This window comes from Anolis sagrei, chromosome 1 (genome assembly GCF_037176765.1).
Source record: "Anolis sagrei isolate rAnoSag1 chromosome 1, rAnoSag1.mat, whole genome shotgun sequence".
Taxonomy (NCBI): Eukaryota; Metazoa; Chordata; class Lepidosauria; order Squamata; family Dactyloidae; genus Anolis; species Anolis sagrei.
This window is the reverse complement of record NC_090021.1, coordinates 201,589,656-201,611,833: the sequence shown is the minus strand read 5'-3', so window position 1 is coordinate 201,611,833 and position 22,178 is coordinate 201,589,656. Positions and strand designations below refer to the sequence as shown.

Sequence of the window (22,178 nt, the reverse complement as noted above, 5' to 3'; positions counted from 1 at the left end):
TTTTTTACTCTGTATAATTCTGAGCAATTCCTGTCATTCTAGTTGATACCACTGAAATAATAAATCAGACCACATGCTATTTCAGCATCTGCTTCGAGTTTGTTTGCAGCAGAAATAACTATCATAGTTAAGGTTCAGCCCCCACATTAAAAGGATATTATGCTGCATTTACTTTGGGTTGAGTGTTTCAGTAACTCCATACTGAAACAGGATTGGACAAAAATGTAAACATGATATACAGATTCCTGTGTTTTGCTTTAGTTTTCCATTTACCCCTTTCAATATGGGTAGAATACCATGAACAATGTAGTCATTCAGGATCTCATCACATTGAGGTCCCTAAGCTGGGGGACAACGCAGGACTTTTGCCGGGTAGCATGGCAAATCTGTGGGGCAGTGGTGGAAACCATTGCCCTGCACCCTGCATTGCCATTTTCCCCATCACATGGGGGAAAGCACAGCTGCCCGTCTCCTGCCCAGGCTAGCCCCAGTCTAACTAATGAGAATATGGGAAGCCTCCCATGTTCTCTGGGCCCCGTCCTAGGATACTTCCAGGACACAGCCCCACCAGAAATAGCTCTGCATCATGTGATGGGATCTGGCATTCTCCATCCTGGAAGTGTCCTTGGATGGAGTCCAAGGCTAATACGATGAGGTCCTCAGGCCACCAACTTCACCCTTGGTAAACACCTAGAAAATAAAACAACTGGCTTGATATCGCTGCTACTCACATTTTACATCATGGGCTACTTCTTTAATGAATCAGAGAAACTTGAGTCAGATCGCATGTTTTGCTTTACTAGATGTTTGCTAAACACAGACTAGCTCTGCTGCTATTTGCTGCCCAAGTTGCATATTTCTCAAAGAATAGTCAAGCTTCAGGTTTCTGAACAATAATACAGATTAAGGAAATTAAACAATTTGTTCTGCTAAAACACAATATGCTGCCATATTTTAAATCCATTAGATTTCTTGTGCTACCTGAGATCAAAATGCATTTCTGTCCATGTTAACTGCCACCTTGAATAAATTGGTCAGGCAGTTGATTTATCCTGTCTTTCTGGTACATTCCCTTTGGATGTGAAAAGAAAGAAAGAAAGAAAGAAAGAAAGAAAGAAAGAAAGAAAGAAAATGTATGAAGGCAGTTCAGCATCTTATCACCAGTGCAGAGCAAGTCTGGGTTGTTGCTATGGCTGATAATCTTATCATTAATTTTCCAGTTTGTCTGCGTGGGTGGGAGCCCCAACAGAATGAAAGCTTTTGCTCAGTTCATGCATAAGGAACTTGGACTCGAAGGAGATGCTAAAGATATGTTGGATATTTGTGCTGGGACAGACCGGTACTCCATGTTTAAGGTTGGCCCGGTGCTCTCCATCAGCGTAAGTAACTTGCGCGGGGACTTGAAAGACTTCCATTCGTGGTTCAACAGTAACCAATGACATCACCATGTTGTTCACATCTTTTATTTAGTACTTCATGTAGATCTAAGACTTGGGAGATGAGGTGGAATGAAAGCCTTTACAACCAAGGGACTTTATAGAAAAAAAAAGCAGCAGTATGATCATTAACAAAGCTTTCCAGGAATCAGCCCCATTCTATAACGCTGTCGGTACCTTTGCTTTGACTGACAAGCACTGCTTCTATGAGCAAGAAGCTTTCAGTCCTTTATGCTTTTACTGCTTCTACTGACGCTGTCAGCAAGAGTGCCTGAGGGCACATCCTGTAATCTTAGCATATCTCATGGGTGCTAAACCAGAAATATGGGAAATGAACAAAGTGGTTACCTTGGAAAAATGCAGATTCCTTTCTTTGTAGGTTTATAGTGCAACTTTGGGTATGTAGATTGCATGGCCCATGCTGGTCCCTGAGTAGCTGCTGTCTGAAGTAGGAGCTTGTTATATTAAGCCAGGCTGGAAGGCAATGCCAGGTGATTTTTTAGCCCCTTGAGGTCTGCGAGTTCTACACACTTGCAAGATCACCTCAGAACTGCAAAGGCATTGCATGACCATTGGGCTGGATGCTCTTTGCAATGTAGGCAAATCATGGGATATATGCTATCAGTCCTGACTTTTAACACAAAAACCACCACATTTCAAACAAACTGATTTTCTTCTTTTCAGATTTTTTTCATGGTTCAGCTTCCATAACCATATGTAGAAATTGGAATTGTGATGGCATGAACCTTAGTATTCAAAGATATATCTTCACACTTCAGAATCTAGTTCTTTCATTGCTGGCTTCAAAGTCTAGTCTTCTTCTGATTGCAGTTATTGAAAGTTATGGAAAACACCGAACTATTTCAATATCTTCATCATCTACTTCAAAGTGATGTAAATCATCTGCAATCATTATATTTTTTAATATTCAATTGTAAACCTGCATTCGTACTTTCTTCGGTAATTATTCCAAGTCTGCTAGTGGTACGGTGTTATCTGCATATCTTAAATTGTTCATGTCCCATCAGAGAGTTGGCGAAGTCTTCAAAAGAATGAGTCATGCAGCACAGAGCACCGCAATACATACAGTAGAGTCAATAAAAAAAGGATCAATTTTTTAAAATGACAACAGGCATATCTGTTTTCTGCTACATAGTACTAGTAACACTGTGTACTACTATACAGTACTAGTGGAAAGTGACTATTGAATACAACCCATACCACTGAATTGCCTTCATGTCATTTCTGACTTATGATGACCTCATCAAACCATTTTCTTGGCAAATTTTGAGGGACAAAAGTTACCTTTGCCTCTTTTCAAGACTAAGAGGGTGTGGTTTCCCCAAAATCACCCAGTGGGTTTCCATGGCCTAGGGGAAATTCAGACCCTGGTCTCCAGAGTTTGTATAATCACAATCTAATAACTCTAATACCTTCAGGCTATAAATGACATTTAAGAGCCTTGTGATATAATCCTAAAATTACTGAACATATCCTTTACTCAGAGTCTCTTTAATTATATTATTCTAAATATAAATTGGGCTGGCTTCATATCAGTTGGTACACTATGCCCCACGGTGCTATTAGCTAGAATGGTTCTGTATTCCCACTAGCGCAATAAGAGTATTACTCTGCAATAAGGGTATTGCTCTGCAAATAAGAATTCTCCCACTCCTGGACTTTTCTTTCAATCCTCAAATTCCTAGGACTGCAGAGAATGAGCTATTGAAAAAATGTTCAAAAATAGAACTCTTATATTTTCTATGCCCACATTTCTTTGCTAACTTTACATGCCCTTTTTATTTGAATGTCTGAATAGTATTTCTGAATGCTTTACTGGCATTGATGTTATTTTAGAAAGAAAGCCAGTGTAGGGTAGTGGTTTGTGTGTTGGACCAGAACTCTGGAGACTGAGGCTTAAACCTCTAGTCAACTAGGTCACCATAGCCAAGTCACATCTTCACAATTTCAGAAAAAAGCAAAAGGAAATCATCCCTAAACAAAGCTGGGCAAGAACACCCTGTGATGGAGTCACCATAGGGTCACCATTAGCTTGAAATCCCATGAAGGTACATCATCACCATCATAAAAATAATACTATACATTTTGAATACCAAAGTAAATGTCATGAGATGTACAAAATTCTTATCGGGAAAGGGAATGCCTTCATTTCTCCCTGCCCCAAATTGACAGAATACCTTCTCAGTATTTTGCTGAGGAACAAAGAGTGGGAGATATTCTTGCCTCTCATGGGCTTTGTATTAGGCCTTTGGTTGGTCATTGTGGAAAACCAATCCTGGATTTGAGTAGGCTAATGGTCTAAGCAAACACAGTTGTTTTAAGATGTTACTGTTTCTTATCTAGCCCCTGTGAAAAAGTCTCATGTAAGGTTAAAGTAACATTCAGTGAGGGTTTAATTTTGGTCGTTAAACCACTGCAAAGGACATGGGATGAAAGAAACATGTTTGAATTATATTTCCATGTACCAACACAAACGGCTTCACAAGTGTAAATTTTCTATGTATATGAATACATAGGGGATAAAAATGTGAAACACTGCAGGAAAACCAGTGTGCAGTAGTATTCTTCCCATACAGGGAAGTGTTACATATGCTTTAATCCCTTGTATACATGAAGAGGGTTTCGTATACAATAGTTCTCCTTGAATGAGGAAATTTGAATGGAAACATCTGTTCTGTTCTCCACCCTAATTCGCTGTATGGAACCCCAGTCAAAATGTAAGCAAAAATGGCAGCTTCTCTGGAGAAGAAATGGGAAGCAGGCTTGGTACCATGATACATTTGGATGGGAAATGGGGGGGGGGGGGGGGACTCACCCACTGTTGTGTCTCAGAGAGAAAAATATGTTAAGGTGGCCCAGAGAGAGAGAGAGAGAGAGAGCAACTTACCATTATCCAGTTTCTGCACTCCATGATATTTGGAGAAACCTCTCCTTACTTACTGTTGAGTTCAATGGGGCTTAATGTCCTCTCATTGTGTTTTGCGTGTTCAAGTGTTAATGTTCTCATAAAATGGAACAAATTCCAAGATCTCGAATTGCTATTTTGTTGGTGTTGTTGTGTGCCTTTAAGTCATTTCCAACCTATGGCCACCCTGAGTTAAAGAAAGGTGGGACTTTCTTGATTAATACATTTGCCATTCTCTGAGGCATCCCATCTACACTGCCATATAATGCAGTTTCATAACGCAGTTTAACTGTACTGAACTGAGTCTACACTTCCATATAATGCAATTCAATGCAACTGCACCCAGTGGTTTTAAATGGTTGGCCTCCAGAGTCACAGCCCAATACTCATAGCATTGTATGACACTTGCTATGGGTATTATCCAAATGGCCCATTGCTCTCAAATTCTAGTAAATTCCAAATTCCTATCTTATTCATTTTATAACTAATTTAGCAGCCATATTCCTTCCCTTCCCTTTAGGTGCTCCCCGAGCAGTTATTGCTAGTCCAATCTTCTTGGCATTCAAAAATGCTATAGGTTTTAAACTTTAATAACAGTGAGTGAAAAAATGCCATGGCTTGCTCTTACTGTTTCTATAAATTATTTCCCTGCTCTTTGGGTCCATGGGATGTAACAGATGTGCAGGCCTGCCTAGGAAATCCCCCGCCTGCATCTTTTCTAGAGAAGTGAAAGATAAGATTAATAGGCCAGGAGCAGAAGATCTCCATGTGAGTCAAAGGGTTGTTTTGTTATAACTCGAACACAAGTGGGATCAGACTCCAAGACAATGATTTATACTATTCTTTTGTTGGTATCATATCATATGTCTTGGGATACCACATGCTGACTTTGAAAGACTTCTCATTACCTTATTAGCAAAGGAATCACATATTTTTGTTAGGTCAGCAGCAGTTTAGAAATTCAAGACTTGGGATCATTTCCTACCATATATAAGTCATGGGATTAAGAACAAAATGTTACAGCTACGATTTAAGTACCTTTTGTGATCTTCCACAAGTGAAGGTGTTTAAAGCATCACAAACTGTCAGGTAAGCAGATTGAACAATGCAGTTTAATCATGTACAGGCCTACCAGCTCAAAGCCTGCATGGTGTAATGATTTGTGTGTTGAATTACAACTCTAGAAACTAGGGTTCGATTCCCCACTTGGCCATGAAAACCCATTGGGTGACTTTGGGCAAGTCAGATGCTCTCAGCTCCAGAAAACCTCATCATAGGTCTTCTTAGTATCACCATTAGTTAGAAATGGCTTCAAAGTACCGACACCACCAACAACTTGGAGCTATTTCAGGATTTTATATAGTCTTGTTTAGTGATTGATCCACCCTGTAAATTGGCTCTGAATGTCAAACTAGATGTCAAGAGGAAAGCATATTTCTTACAGTTAATCTATTTTGCTTCTCAAACTCAAATTTCTTCAGAAAGACATGTCAAAGAAGTCAGATGTACAAATTAAGCAAAGGAAACCCTTTGAGTGACCTTGGGCAAGTTGCATGCCTTCAACTTCGGAAAACTCCATCATAGGGTCCTTTTAGCATCACCATGTTAGAAATGACTTGAAAGCAAACAACAACCAACTTGGAGATATTTCTGGTTTTATATAGTCTTCTTTAGTGATTGCTTCATCCTGTAAATTCATTCTGGATGTCAAAATAGTGTCAAGAGGAAGGCACATCCCTTACAGTTAATCCATTTTGCCTCTCACGCCCAGATTTCCTCATAAACGTATGTCAAAGCATCAGGTGTACAAATTAAGTAATGCTGACTTTACAATGACCCATCACAAAGCAAAGCATATCAAATGCAAGATACAAAAGTGGGGATAATCATGTGCTATGTCAAACAGCACTACTGCCTTTATACTACGCGGGAGAGCATATTTTCTTAAAATGTGCTAAATTGTATTTATTCATTTACTTATTTACATATTTCATTTATAAGCCACCTGTCTCCTGAGATGGGATCTAAGTGACTATTTGTTCTGAGCCATAGACAGCAAGGAATAGATTTTCTCCCACTAGGACCTTTGGTGTGTATTTGATGTCCTACTTTTTCCTGGACAACTTTGCTCGAGCTCCTGCCGACAGTAGCTTGTAAATCCACACCCTGGGGAAGGATTAACCGCTTGATGCTAATTATAGACCAGGGGTTCAGTGGCTTTGCTACTAAAAAGCCCCAACCACTTCACAGTGTGTTAGAAGAGCAGCATACTATGATGGAAAGGATAAGAGTAATGACACAACTGTAATGTATTGCTTCAACCTCTGGTCCTCATGACTGCATATTAGTAGGAACCCATTGTTATATTGTGAAGCATTATGCAGGAACATCCTGAAGATCAGGGGTCCTCAAACTAAGGCCTGGGGGCAGGATACAGCCCTTCAAGGTCATTTACCTGGCCCTCGCTCAGGCTCAACCTAAATCTGAAATGACTTGAAAGCACACAACAACAACAACAACAACAACAACAACAACAACAACAACAATCGTATCTCATCAGCCAAAAGCAGGCCCACAATTCCCATTGAAATACTAATTAGTTTATATTTGCTAAAATTGTTCATTTTAATTATTGTATTGTTTTGAAGTGTTTTTTGCACTACAAATAAGATATATGCAGTGTACATAAGAATTCATTCATTTTTTTTTTTCAAATTATAATCCGGCCCTCCAACAGTTTGAGGGACTGTGAGCTGGCCCTCTGTTTAAAATTTTGAGGACTTCTGCTGTCGATGGTGAACTACAACCCTTTAGATCAGTGGTTCTCAACCTGTGAGTCCCCGGATGTTTTGGTCTACAATTCCCAGAAATCCCAGCCAGTTTACCAGCTGTTAGGATTTCTGGGTTGAAGGCCAAAACATCTGGGGACCCATAAGTTGAGAACCACTGATCTAGATACTCCTGAACTACATCTCCCAAGATGTTGACCATTGCCTGTATTGAAAGGGGTTGAAGTCCAACAACATCTGGAGAGCCTTACGTTACTGACCAAATTCTTGTTCAGATCTTCTCAGAGGCTCAATGAGTACCTTGGAACAAATGACCTTTTACCTCAGCTTCTCTTCTTCATATTCTCTTCTCTTCTACAAAGGACAATACCTTTGTAGTACTTGCAAAGGTTAATACAGTTGGCTGTCTGTATCTATAGATTCTGTATCCATGGAATTAATCATCATGGCTTGATTTTTTTTTCAAAAAGGTTCCAAATAGCTAGCCTTGATTTTGCCATTTTATATAAGGAATACCGTTGTATATAAGAGGAATTGAGCATCAGTGGATTTTGGTATCCATAGGGATTGAGGAGGTGTCCCAGGACCAAACCGCAGCAGAAATCAAGGGCCCACTGTAATCCTTTCTTAGTCTTTTGTTTGGTTCTTGCCCAAGTTCAAATCCTTTCTCTGATAATTAGCAATTTATTCAAGGCTAAGATTTATGGAGATCTATAATGTTCAATAGTACTAACAACTAGCACCATCTATACATTTTTGCCCAAATTCTGCTATGGGCTGCTAATGGAGGAGTATACCAGTGAAGAACACAATGTTCACAGTAAACACCCAGATTACCTCTTTGGTGTTTCTGGGCAGGGCTGGAAAATGTTCTTGGGCAGAAACCCAGGAGAGCTGTGTCGCTCAGTGAAAATGGCACATTACATTAAACTACATACAATATGTACAAAAGCTTTCCCCCCTTTTTTCTTGTCCTCAGGATGCCTTGCTGAAGAAACTGTCAACCTCTACAAGATTCTCTATTCTTGTGCAAGCGTGAAAAGGCCAACACATTTATTTAAAACATGTCCTAGATTGTGCCAAAACATAACATTTTTAGCAAAACCAAATGGACTTCTACAAAAAAACAAAAACCTGGCTAGCTGTGAAAAATCTCTTAAAATGTGTAGAAAACGTTGTAGTCTTCCTGGGCTGGGATAACACTTTTTAACATTTTCATTGTTCTATATAATAACAATATAAGAAAATATTCATATCCCTACAATAAAGACTCAAGGGTGCAGCTGAGTCTCTTGTTACTTCCAAGTTAGTGTGCAGATATCCAATATGGATCAAGGTCCTCATACACAAGTGTAGTAGGAAAAATATGTCAGTCAACATGGTGATTTTCCTTCACTTCCTCCTCCTCTTCCTTCAGTCTCCAAATTGTAGGAGGTGAAGGTGAAAAAGAGCATGATTGGCAAAGTGCTTTGAATCTCACTTTCCTTTGTGCAGTAAGCTCTGAGACCTGAATATCTTTGTAAACAACAAATACCTTGTTTTACATTATGCAAGGGTTTGGTAACTCAGTCATTTTTTTAGCCTTCCCTATAGATACTGTCTACCTAGATCAGTGTTTCTCAACCTTCCTAATGCGGCGACCCCTTAATGCGGCGTTCTTCCTGTTGTGGTGACCCCCAACCATAAAATTATTTTTGTTGCTACTTCATAACTGTCATTTTGCTACTGTTATGAATTGTAATGTAAATATCTGATATGCAGGATGTATTTTCATTCACTGGACCAAATTTGGCACAAATATCCGATATGCCCAAATTTGAATACTGGTGGGATGGGGGGGGTGTGATTTTGTCATTTGGGAGTTGTAGTTCCTGGGATTTATAGTGAACCTACAATCAAAGAGCATTCTGAACTCCATCAACAATGGAATTGAACCAAACTCAGCACACAGAACTCCCACAACCAACAGAAAATACTGGAAGAGTTTGATGGGATTGACCTTGAGTTTTGGAGTTGTAGTTCACCTACATCGAGAGAGAAGTGTGGACTCAAACAATGATAGATCTCGACCAGATAGATCTGGATGAATACTCAATATACCCAAATGTAAACACTGGTAGAGATTGGGGGAAATTGGCCTTGACATTTGGGAGTTGTAGTTGCTGGGGTTTATAGTTCACCTACAATCAAAAAGCAATCTGAACCCCATGAATGATAGAATTGGGCCAAATCTTCCACACAGAACCCCCATGCCTTGAAGGTACTCACTGGCATGAGCCTCCCTCCAGCCTCACACTCTCCCTCGCCCACACATGTGCACCACACTTCTATGCGCCAAGCACACCTGCTCTCCCCTCCCCTCCTTGGCTGAGATGCCAGCTGAGAGGCCAGCCAATCACAGCGGAGGAGGGCTTTTGGTGGGAAGATTAACCACCTGTTTCCAAAAAGGAAGAGAAGGACAGGTGGAGAGACCTTCAGCCTACTCTGCCAAAGGGGTTCCTAAGACCATCAGAAATATATGTTTTCTGATGATCTATGGTGACCCCTCTTATACCTGCTTCGCACGCCACCCCCCACCCCAGTGGTACCGACGCCCAGGGTGAGAAACACTGACCAAGATGAACCTTTGGTAAGACTCAGTAGAGAAGGTGACACCGTGTATCTCTAATAAGGCAGGAAGAAAAGCAGAAGAGCCTTTGATTGATTTCCAAATGAGCTTTAGATTTGCATTGTGTTAATTTGAATTGGACTGATTGGCCTGCTCTATGTGATGCAAACTCAAAGCTGAGTGATTGTCAAAAATGAAACAAATGCTCCAGCCGATGGTTTTATAAACACTGTAATTTTGTTTTCGAAACTAAGAGATGGTCAAAGTCAGCAAATTTCAAAGTCAATGCAAAGTAATATTCAAAGCATTGCACAGAATTCCCCTTCAAACCTCTCTGCGCTTCCACTCCATCCTAACTCAGCAATCTATGGTCCTATTGGTTGTTCTGTTATTAGGTTCTTGTGGGTTTTTTCGGGCTATAGGGCCATGTTCTAGAGGCATTTCTCCTGACGTTTCGCCTGCATCTATGGCAAGCATCCTCAGAGGTAGTGAGGTCTGTTGGAATTAGGACAATGGGTTTATATATCTGTGGAATGGCTGGGGTGGGGCAAAGAGCTCTTCTCTGCTGGAGCTAGGTGTGAATGCTCTGTTATTAGATAGTAAGCTAACATTTTTGAAAAACTTTTTTGATTCAAAAATCTAATTTGAATTACCCGCTTACCTGACAACGTGTTCCATTAAACACATTGAGTTTGATTTCTAAAATGACATGCAATAAGTTATCTTGCACTGAAATCTTTGGTTGGTTTTCTGGATTTCTAAATTTATTTTAATCGCATCTAAGAGAACACTGTATAGATGCTATTTTTCTTTTATTTAACCGCCTAGTTAATGAAAGGTATTGCAAAGAGATGCATTTTCCAATGTACTTAATTTGGAAGAGTGTTCAAAACAAGAAAGCCAAGTTAAAATCCACCTAACTCTGGGTGGGCTGTGCTCCAAACATCCAACTGGCACAAACATTTATTGTACACCAGTAATTTAAATGTAGCCTCATTATATTTAGCATTGTATTTAGACTTTAAAATTATATCATTTTTGCTAAGAAAAAAATGACTTTCCCCCCCCCTCCCTTCTATTCCTAACAGCACGGAATGGGTGTTCCCTCCATTTCCATCATGCTCCATGAACTAATCAAATTGCTACACCATGCAAAATGCTGTGATGTTACCATTATACGCATCGGTACTTCAGGGGGATTAGGTGAGCAAAGAGTTTTGCGGCAGTCGGGCAGCGGGGATGCAAATGAAATACATCGCAGGAAAAGGTCATGCCTTTATGAGATTTTCATAACATTTTAAAAGAATTTCAAGTCAACAAATATCAGCCTGCCAAGGCATATAAAGACTACAAATAGGTATTTTTCTAATGTAGCAAACCAACACTTGTTCTTTGCAGATGCACAAAGGGGGGGGGGGGGGGTTGTTGGATTACATTTTCACCATACTCTTCTGAATGCTGATGCATAAGAATAAAAACACTAAAAAATAAAGATCTGAATTCAGTACTGGAGTTAAGGAATCACAGCTTATTAATATTCATGAATACTACTTTTCAAGGCAGCAGTCAGATTGGAAAAAGGAGATCCATTCAGTTAGTGCAGGCTTGGGAAAACTTTCTAACTTGGGGGCTTCATGGCAGGCTGGAGTGGGGTCTGTGGGCCAGGAGGGAGGGGGTTCTTCCCAACCCCCCTCCCTGCCCTGCCCTTTCCCTCCCTCCCTCTTCTCTTTCGGAGGGAGAAAGTGAAGACAGGAAATATTTGGATCCCAAAAGGGTTGGCCTCGGTCAGGATGAGATGGTGGATGGGAGGGAGAAAGTATATCTATTAGACCCCGTATTGCCTACTCTTGATATAGAATCCTAGGGCTGGAAGAGACCCCCAAGGGCCAGTCACTCCAACCCCCTGCCATGCACTCCCGATAGACAGCTGTAAAGATTATGGATTGGGGGGATTGTTAATTTTAATTAAAAGCCGACTCAAATGATATTCTAGCAGGAGAACCTTTCCTTTGGTGTTCTCACCGCTGTATACCCAAAAATGTTCTCTCTAGGGAGTTTTAGGTCTTCCAGGATGACTCCATGATCAACTTCCATTAGAAGCTTATCATTGAGTCAAGCTGGAGAACTTACCATACTAGATTGCTAGAGAGATGTCCTCAAAGCGAGGGGAAAAATAGTTTTTTCCATAGTTTTTCCACTTTTGCAGGGATCCCACACCCCCAACCCTCATGAAAGTAGAGTTCTTACTATACTGTGTTGTGAAATAATGCTTTGAATAATGTACACAAATATATTTCTTCTGAATTAAGAAGATAATACATATAATTACTTTAATACATAGTTTCCAAGGAATATCATAATAGTAGTGGCAGTATCCTATCATAAATTAAAAGGATTTCCAGTCTGTGGTTGTCTTCTACTACACACACTCCGTAAAGAACAATGCAAGATACCTGTTCCACTCCTCTTGAGGTGGTTGAAGGAAGTTAGTCCCTACAAATAAGAAATATCTAGGTATTTGTCTAGCTTTATCTGCTTAAATTTTACATCAAGGGTTGCCAGGCCAGAATCATCTCAAGCCCTAAGATTTCATAATCAGAACCTGAGCACTACTGATGTATCTGGTGATGTCACAAGGAAGGGTGTGGTGATGCCATCACTTCTTATTCAAATACTCATAGAGAGAGAAAGAACATTTTCCTGGGTGGAAGTTAAATGTCTTGTACACTGCAATATTTATTTGAATCACTTAACCTTTGCAAAGCACAGCAACCTGCCCAGCCAGTTAGATGGCTCCCTGTCTAATTGGAGGGTTACATGTAATCTTGCCTCTCATCCAGAGATCTGGCAACCCTTATTTATTTTACATGATTGGTCCAAATAGTACCAAAGTAGACAATGCATGTAGGCTAACAATAATGTGGTGGGCTGCAGGGTCAAGTCTTGCATTCTTACACTATCTCTTCCACCATATTTTTGGACTGTAATGTCAAGATAGTCACACACATACTCATTTCACTCACTACATATAGAACATGGTTTTCTATGCAAGATTGTACAAGTACAGATTGAGGAAGTTGTCGTCATGCAATACTTGTTGCCTGTTTTCCCTTAGAGATAACATACTTGTCCAGTTTGCTTATCAATTGATCTTCAAATTAGTAATGACAGATAAAGACAGTTGTGCTAGTTTGTATCAGTAGGGAAAAGGATCTTGTTAGATGCATTGGATGATTACAAACTGAGTCCATGAAAGCTTACATTACTATCCTCTTTCTCTCAATCTCAAAGGTGATACAAAATCTCTTTGCATGCACAATGACAGATACTGAAGACTTCACTGCAGTAATTATAATTTAAAACAAATTTCCAGTATTGGGAAATTCAGTCATATACATAGTGGCTTCAATGTGACACAAAACCTTGTATCAGTTCCACATTGTGTAAACTCAACTTTCCAAATGTCTTGTTATATTATGATTACTCAAATCAATATTGCTATTCTATATTATCTCAGGCACCCTTTTGATCAAGTAGTGCTTTAATCTGTTAACATCTTTCTGTTTTTAGGGATTGAACCTGGCTCTGTTGTAATAACAGATATCGCAGTGGATTCCTTTTTTAAGCCTCAGTTTGAACAGGTGATACTGGACAATGTGGTAGTACGGAGCACCGAACTTGACCAAGACCTTGCGAATGAATTACTAAAATGTAGCAGAGAAATTGAAGATTTTCCAACACTTATCGGTCATACAATGTGCACCGATGATTTTTATGAGGGTGAGTGGGGAGTATACATAACCATTTTTTAAATCTTAAAGATAAGAATGGCTATAAAATAATGATGTAAAACGATCCATGCTGCAGGATAAGACTGCAGCCCTAAGTGGTCCAGCATTCAATTCATACAATGGCCAACAATTGCCTTTCAGAAGCTCACAAGCAGGAAAATGGTATAATAGCATTCTCCCTCCTATGTTTCTGCAATTACTGATGCCGATTGATGTTGGGTACAGAAAAAATATGAAGTTGTTATGACTAGTAGCCACTGATATCACTATCTTCCACGAATTTGTACAATTCCCTTTAAAGTCATCCAAGTTGGCATCCCTCACTTTAACTGAAGGCATTACAAAATCATGACATGACACAGCCAGATTTTTGTTGGCGCTGCTCAGGATATTTATTGTCATTTTTCTTCTTGTTCCTTCAGCTGATTTGAAAGCCTTTCAAACCAACACATGAATGCATGTGCAGGCATGCCATGTACACATACACAAATCTCTATATATAAAGTTGCTATGATATACCTCTATCTAAGTACTACTAAGTTCAATGGGGCACACTTCCAAGTAGTCATTAACTGGCTATATGCTTCATTGAATATGGATGGATTTCCGAGTAAACATACTAAGAACATTTCATTTCCTTATCCACGTCTCTTCACAGGATCAGCTAGAATTATTTTCCCCAATTTCTAATGATTACAGAAACGTTTCCCTTTTTTCCCTATCTGCCCCACATTTGCCAAACACGAACACCAGTATATGCCAAGAAGTTCTGTTTTTGGTCCACACCCCCCCCCCCCCCCCGTTTTGTTTATGGGAAGAGTATTCCTGAAATAGAAATTGAATTCAGGGTTCCAAATTACGTATCCAAACACCCTTCCCCCCCAATATTCTGGAATCTTCCTGAAAACAGAACGAGGGGCACCCAAAATTCAAAACAAAAACAGAACGAATTTGCACACCCCTACCAAGAAGGTGTTGTAATTGGTTTACAGCAATGCATTCTACATGGGGTTGCTTTTGGAGATGTTTTGGAAGCATCAGTTAGTTATGATATTTATTTATTTATTATATTTATATACTGTCCCTCTCAGCCCGCAGGTGACTCAGGGCGGTTTACAGTCAGTACCAAGACCATAAAATACAATTACAAACATTAAAATAATATAAAACCATAGCAAAGTCAATAAAAAACATATATCATTAGTGTCACCTTGTTAAAAACATTGACCAATCACATTGTCCAGTCGTTCCATTTTCCTATGTCTGTTACACTGTATTTGCAAATGCTTGCTCAAAAAGCCAAGTCTTGATTTTTTTTCAGAATATTAAAAGGGAGGGAGCTGATCTGATAACCCTAGGGAGGGTGTTCCATAGCCAAGGGGCCACGACTGAGAAGACCCTGTCTCTTGTCCCTGCCAGCCGTGCTTGTGACGAGGGCGGGATCGAGAGCAGGGCCTCCCCAGACAATCTTAAAATCCTGGACCCTGATATACAGGGACCAGGATTTTAAAGCCATTTGTTTTTGTCACATTTTAAGGCAGCATTGCAGAAGTTTCCTAGCTGCTTGTACACTTCTTAATACTGCTGTTTACTTTAAGAATGATAAATGACTTGATGCCCAAATAATCAAAGGAGCTCTGAAGGCCCATTCCAGGCTAACCTATCTACATCCTTAAATGTCATCAACTGACAGGAATGCCCAATCTCTCCCACCAACTGAGGTGAGAGGAGAAACATGAGTACTACCCTCCATAGCTGCCTTCTTTGTTACTCTGAGCAAGACAGAAGGCAGATGGGCTCTGCTCTATCGACATTCAACTGAAGCTAAATGCCAGACTTTGAGAGATCTTTGCTCAGAACCAGGTCTTGCGGGCAGAAAACCTGGAAATCACCTCTGCACTTCTGAGACAGGTGGCTTACTGTCTATGCTTGTTCTTGCTGTTTAATGAGTATTACTTACTGATAAGGCTAATCCTGTCAAATAAGACCCTTCTTAATGCACAGTACTTCCCCATGGGAGGAGTGAAATCCAAAGATGAGCAGACCTTCTCACCCTTGGCACAGTATTTACAGAATTCCCTCTCCAAACATATTCCTTTAAGAATTGATAGTAAAAAACCGAAAAAGTTTATTCAGCATTTTAAATTCTTCAACCTCACAAGCTCTGAGGATGCCTGCCACAGATGCAGGCGAATTGTCAGGAGAGAATGCTTCTAGAACATGGCCATACAACCCAAAAAACCTACAACAACCCAGTGATTCCGGCCATGAAAGCCTTCGACAATACACTTTTCTACTTGTTTTCCTTAAAACAAATATCACCACAAATCTTTTACTTTATCAGTTAACCATCAGTCCTCCACATTTCCCAGTCAGGGAGATAGGACACCCATGAAAGTGAAAAACCATAAATAAACTGGTTTGTTTTTTTTATCCCAAGAGAACTTCTTTAGGAGCCCTTCCATACAGCCCTTTATCCCAGAATATCAAGACAGAAAATCCCACAATATCCGCTTTGAGCTGGGTTATCTGAGTCCACACTCAGATAATGTGGGATTTTCTGTGTTGATATTCTGGGATATAGGGTTGTGTGGAAGGGCCCTCAGACTGTGTAGGTCTTCCAGCAGTACCCTACGGTTGACTTTGTCTGGAAGCTGATAATAGAATCACACTGGAAGGCCTAGGCCCCTTCCACACAGCTGAATAAAATCCCACATTATCTGCTCTGAACTGGAATATATGGAAGCATTGATTTAGGGCACTTCCACACAGCCCTATATTTCAGAATATCAAGGCAGAAATCCCACATTATCAGTGTAGGCTCAGATAACCCAGTTCAAAGCAGATATTGTGGGATTTTCTGCCTTGATATTCTGGGTTATATGGCTGTGTGGAAGGGTCCCTAGAGATCCCTAGGAAGAACATTTTAATCAAATCCTTGAATAATCAAAAGTCAAAACCACAAATGTGGGGGAACAATGGAATTTTCTTGCACTGTCGTTGTAAACTGGCCTGGAATTGAGAAATGATGCCTTGTGTCTGTTTGTGTTTGAAAAAAAAAGCAAAGCATAAAAATCTGATTTCCCATTTCCTTTATTATGACACAGAAAAATAAGAAACTCTCAAGAGCAGTTCCTTATCTTCCTCTTCCTCAAAAGCCAGTAGCTATTCATTGACATTTTGTCAGAAACAAGCATATTATATTAAACACTTAAAGTAAAATACTCCCCTGTCAATAATCATACCATCATGTTAACAGCTGGATTACACTTCAGTTACTTCCAGTGATAGGATTATAGCCTTGAAAATTACCTCACTGAAGAAAAATGTCAAGAAGTATGGCATTTATGTAAATAACCATTAGCACCTCTCTAGTACCCTGGAATCTTTTCTTTGGAGGCAATTAAATGCTGTTTGCAAAGCGGATGGGACTGAATAAATAGAGAATTAATAATCTGAAGACTATTTATAAACCTTTGGATCAGTTTGCAAGCATGGCCATCTGTGGTTTTTGCTCGAGGCCACATTTTATCAAAGCCATTCCAGAGGATTAATGTACCTAAATTAAAAATACAATGAAACAGTTTGCTCAGGTTAGGAGATCTGCAGGTATTTGGCCGTATTCAAAAATGCAAGTTGAAAACCCGAAAGCAGTGCTTCTTAATATCCTCACTAACAGTCTCTCCTCAGAAGTTATCCCCACTGGGTTTACTCCCAGGTAAGTGGGCACAGGAATGCAGCGAAATTCCAGCTATTGGTTAAAACACTAATTAAAGTGATTACTTGCAAGATCCTTTAATTCCACAAGGAAGTTTGAATTTGTGACCTTAATTAGAGATGATTTCCCAGAGAGCTTAATTCATGCGGAGTAATACTTATTCACATATACATGTGCACATTTTACTTTTTTTCTAGTTTGAATGTCATCATTGTCCTTCAAATCCAGATATGCCTCCATTTCTTGGCTCCCTTGCCTTGGGGCTATGTTTTTTCTTGGTACAGAATGATGGAGGCAAGTTGGACAATGGTATATATCAGAGAATTTTCTGATGTTCCACATTTGAAAAGTTTGGGTGCATCTGCACTGTAGGATTGATGCCATTTGACACCACTTTAAATGACATGGTTCAATGCTATGGAATCCTGGGATGGGATTTGTATTTTGGTGAGGTACTAGCACTCTTCAGTAGAGAAGGCTAAAAGGCTTGAACTTTCTTAATTCCCTAGCATTAAGCTATGACAATTAAAGCAGTGTCAAACAGCATTAATTCTGCAGTGTTGCTTGGCCCTAAATTGTGTCTCTTTTAAAAGAAAGTCAAAGCCACAATGACCCATCTTTCAGCTTTGTGGTTGTGTGCCTTCAAGTAATTTCCAATTTTTGGCAAATCTAAGGTGAAACTAACACAGAGTCTTATGAGTCTGAGAGTATGTGAATTGCCCAAAGTCACCCAATGGGTTTGCATAGCTGAGCAGAGAATTGAACCTTGCTTTCCAGAGTACAACACTAAATCATTGTGCTATGGTGGGATGTACTCATTTGCACAAAGTATGAGACCAATCATTTGACAATGCACCAACCATATCTTTGAGTCCCTGCTTGCCACTACAACAACTTTAAATGCAAGCCAATGATTAGCACACCACCTTTATGCAGGAAGAGCATTTATTTTTTATTTAGAACATTTATACCCTGTCCTTCTCGACCGCTGAGGAAGGACTCAGGACGTCTTCCAAATAGGCAACAATTCAATGCCAACACAATATCAGACACATAAAGATTAAAATAATCATCCAAATCAGTCCAAATGCGGTCCAATAAAATCTTATCTTCATCAGTCAAAACAGTCTATTCTGCAAACGCTTGATCCCATAACAAGGATTTAAGTTTCTTCTGGAAGGTCAGGAGGGAGGAGGGAGATCTAACCTCATTAGAGAGGAAGTTCCACAGCCAAGGGGCCACCATGGAGAAGGCCCTGTCTCTCGTCCCCACCAAACGCGACTGCAATGGCAATGGGATGAAGAGCAAGGCCTCCCCAGAGGTCCTTGATGGTTCACAGAGGGACATACGTTCAGACACGTAAACTGGGCTGGAATAATTTAGGGCTTTATAGGTTACAACCTGCTGCTGATTGCCTCTCCTCTAGAGTAGGAAGAGAATAGATTTTGACTGCAGTAGCAAGGCACTTATGTTCTTTGGCCCACTAGCGCTCTCCTCCATAGCTGAAAAAAATCACAGCAGGGGCCCTGCCTACACCATTGTGTCTTCTATCATATTAGTGCTCTTATTCCATTATTGGCTTGTACTGCTTTCCTGTGCATAGAGTAATAAAGAGCACATTATCCTTAATTTATTGATTCTTCTCCATAATAATATAGCTTTTTGTTGGATTGCACATTTTTATGTGTCTCTTTGTAGTTCACTTGGTGCCGTTTTGTTGTAATGTTAATAAATACATGGAAGATAAGATATTAATATTTCAAAGAGCATGCTATTAAAATGAAATAAAAAACCAATGAGTTCTTAATTTCAGCAGGACGTTGGGATATTAACCATGAGTTCTCTGAAGAAAACTTGCTTTGATTGTAGAAGTCAGCCCTGCCAGTACTAGTTTTCAGCACAGAACACATGAAAGTACAAAATACTGATGCTTCCTTTTTCTCTCCCCAATTTTTTTCCTCCTAAGGTCAGGGACGATTAGATGGAGCGTTGTGCTCATTTTCCAATGAAAAAAAGCTAGAGTACTTAAAAAGAGCATACGATGCTGGAGTTAGGAACATAGAAATGGAGTCTACTGTATTTGCAGCCATGTGCAGGCTTTGTGGCCTTAAAGGTAAGTCAGAGGGCACATCTATTCTCTTTCCTTAATGCTTCCTCAACACCAACCATTTCTAATCTCTCTTCAGCACAAAATATTTAATCGCTAATGATTTTCACAGGGACACCAAATTTACTTCTGCTCCCCATTCATAGTAATGTGTTGCTATTTATTTATTATGATTTTTACATGTATGTTGGCATTGAATTTTTGCCATAAGTATGTTGTAAACTGCCTTGAGTCCCCCCAGGGGTGAGAAAGGTGATATATAAATGCATTTAAGTAAGTAAATAAGTAGCTGTTCATATTTTTCAGGTGCAATGGATGATGTCCAATAACATAGAAAGCATATGTTCTGACTATAGCTTTTTGTACTGAAAAGGAAGATTCATGATTAATTGTTATTTTCCACTATATATACATATTTTTAATATTAATATTAATTCCATATTATAGTCACTCCACCTATTTATCCATTAGGGCTATTAGCTAGCTTGGACTTCATGTTTTTGTAAAGGTAAGGACTAGAGTTGTGCGTGGATCCGTTTTCCTTCATTATAGCCGTTCTTTCATTACTTTAGTTACCTTTGAACGCACCTAATAGGAAGTCCCCTTCCGGTATGAAAATCAGTTTGACATGAAAGCAAGTGAGAGCCGATCCCGGCTCCTTGCCTGCTTTTTGTGAGCAGCCTCCTTGCCTTAGAAAGAGTGTGTGTGTGTGGCATGCAGGCTCAGAAAGTGCATACATCTACCTGCAACAGAGTGTCTCCTCTACAGTAAGAAACAGAACTTGCCTCCTTGCATTCGAAAGAGTGTGTGTATGGCATGCAGGCCCAGAAAGAGCATGTACCTACCTGCAGCTGAGCGCCTCCTCTAGAGTAAGAAACAACTTGCCTCCTTCCCTTAGAAAGTTTATGTGTGCATGGTATGCAGGCCCAGAAAGAGCGTGTACCTACCTGCAGCTGAGCGCCTCCTCTAGAGTAAGAAACAACATTCTTCCTTCCCTTGGAAAGTGTGTGTGTGACGGGCAGGCCCAGAAAGCTCACATATCTGCCTGCAGCTGAGTGCCTCTCCTCTAGAGTAGAGAAACAGATAAGAATTCTCCCTAAAGCATGCGCCTGCCTGCAGATGAGTGCCTCTCCTCTAGAATAGAAACAACTTAAATGCCTATGATGGGAAGGCTCCCAATAATAGAAAGACTCCCAATAATGGGCCGATAGAAAACGGATCTTATAGCACCCCTGATCAAAAACAGCTATCTGCCCTCCTGATTTCAAGAAGCTCCCAAAAAATGGATTGGGGCCCCACCGAAAGCCAGGATACAAAACGGGTCAAGGTTTACCCAGATTGCACAAGCCTTGTAAGGACAATGTAGCCAGAATTCTGGATTATGCCCTACCTACAAAAGCAAAGGAAAGAGAAATTTAAAGATTCTGTAATGGGGTCCAGGGAGGAATTGCTGAAACATTAAAATAGGTTGTGTTGGTAATAAAAAGCAGTTGGTCTGCAAATGTAGGAAATGAAGCAGAAGTAAGAATTGCTGGAGAATTTGGTGACGATCAAGAAAAGGAGGCAGGAGATCAATCTATTGAATTTTGTGAAGCCAACCGTTTATTCACTAAAAACGTATACTTCAGGCAACAAATGCGGACATTGGCTGATGGTCAATACAGAAATTAAATAGACTACATAATTGGAAGCAAAAGATGGAAAATTCCTATCTCTCTGCAAAAATGAGTCCAGGAGGAGATTGACAAAGAGTATGTATTACTAATACCAGAATGCTGGTGGCCATGAAAAGAGATTAAAAGATTGCCCAAAAGCTAACCTTAAAAACTGTGGCATAGACACCAAGAACTGGGAAGCCCTGGCCCTTGAGCCCTCTAACTGGAGGTCAGCTGTGACCAGCAGTGCTGTGGAATTTGAAGAGGCATGAATGGAAGGTGAAAGGGAGAAATGTGCCAAGAGGAAGGAGTGTCAAGCCAACCCTGACCGGGACCGCCTTCCATGAATAAAAAGAAATATAACTGCATGAATAAAAAGAAATATAAAAGAAAATGAAAAGAATATACTGAAGTGCTATATTTAAAAGGTGAAAGGATGACAAATTCATTCAAGGAAGTATTTGAAGATGAACCCATAATTTTAGTAAGTGAAGTGGACACTCCCAGGAAAAGATGACATACCCCAAAGAGTTGTTTCAAGCAACAAAAACAAAATCCACTCAACCTCTAACTAAATACTGCCAAACACTCCTCATTTCCCCCTTTGCCCTCAGTTTATTATAATTGAGGTCCCTTCTACACTGCCATATAAAATCTGGATTATCTGCTTTGAACTGAGTTATATGGCAGTGTAAACTCATAAAATCTAGTTCAAAACAGATAATCTGAATTTTATACTTGGTTACCTCGAGAGAGGGGAGAAGAGAGCCAGGTTAAAATCTTGCCCTTCACAGCTGGGCCAGGCAAAAGCAGACTCCTGCACCCTCTCCTGGCTGATGTGTTCTTCCTCCTTAATCACGTTTGCCATCTTGATCAGTGTGATGTGCCCTGTTTTTCATCTGTTAAATATTGGAGGGTGTGTGTTTAGAATATTGCATGACATAGGACTCTGATATAGAACAAAGTAAAATCAGATGATGGCACTTTCCTAAGGAATCCCTCAGACGTGGATCCAGCCCTGCACTTCTTGAGACTGAAATGTGCATAGTCTTTCACGTAGAAGGAACATTTTGTACAGTGAGTCATGCAATCTGACAAGCTCCCATCTCCATCTTAAGATGGTACAATCCAGTCTCTGTTGAGGTTTT

The 22,178-nt window shown here is 40.0% G+C and overlaps 1 protein-coding gene across 2 annotated transcripts in view; it reads left to right on the top strand.

The window, feature by feature from the left end:
• The window catches only part of UPP2 (uridine phosphorylase 2), a 45,843-nt gene that overhangs the window by 10,878 nt on the left and 12,787 nt on the right, over positions 1-22,178 (top strand). For both annotated transcript variants that reach the window (XM_060777289.2, XM_060777280.2), the window contains exons 3-6: positions 1,221-1,379; positions 10,848-10,962; positions 13,330-13,539; positions 19,235-19,381. In XM_060777289.2, the coding sequence (XP_060633272.2) occupies positions 1,221-1,379; positions 10,848-10,962; positions 13,330-13,539; positions 19,235-19,381 (631 nt within the window). The remainder of the gene's footprint in view (positions 1-1,220; positions 1,380-10,847; positions 10,963-13,329; positions 13,540-19,234; positions 19,382-22,178) is intronic.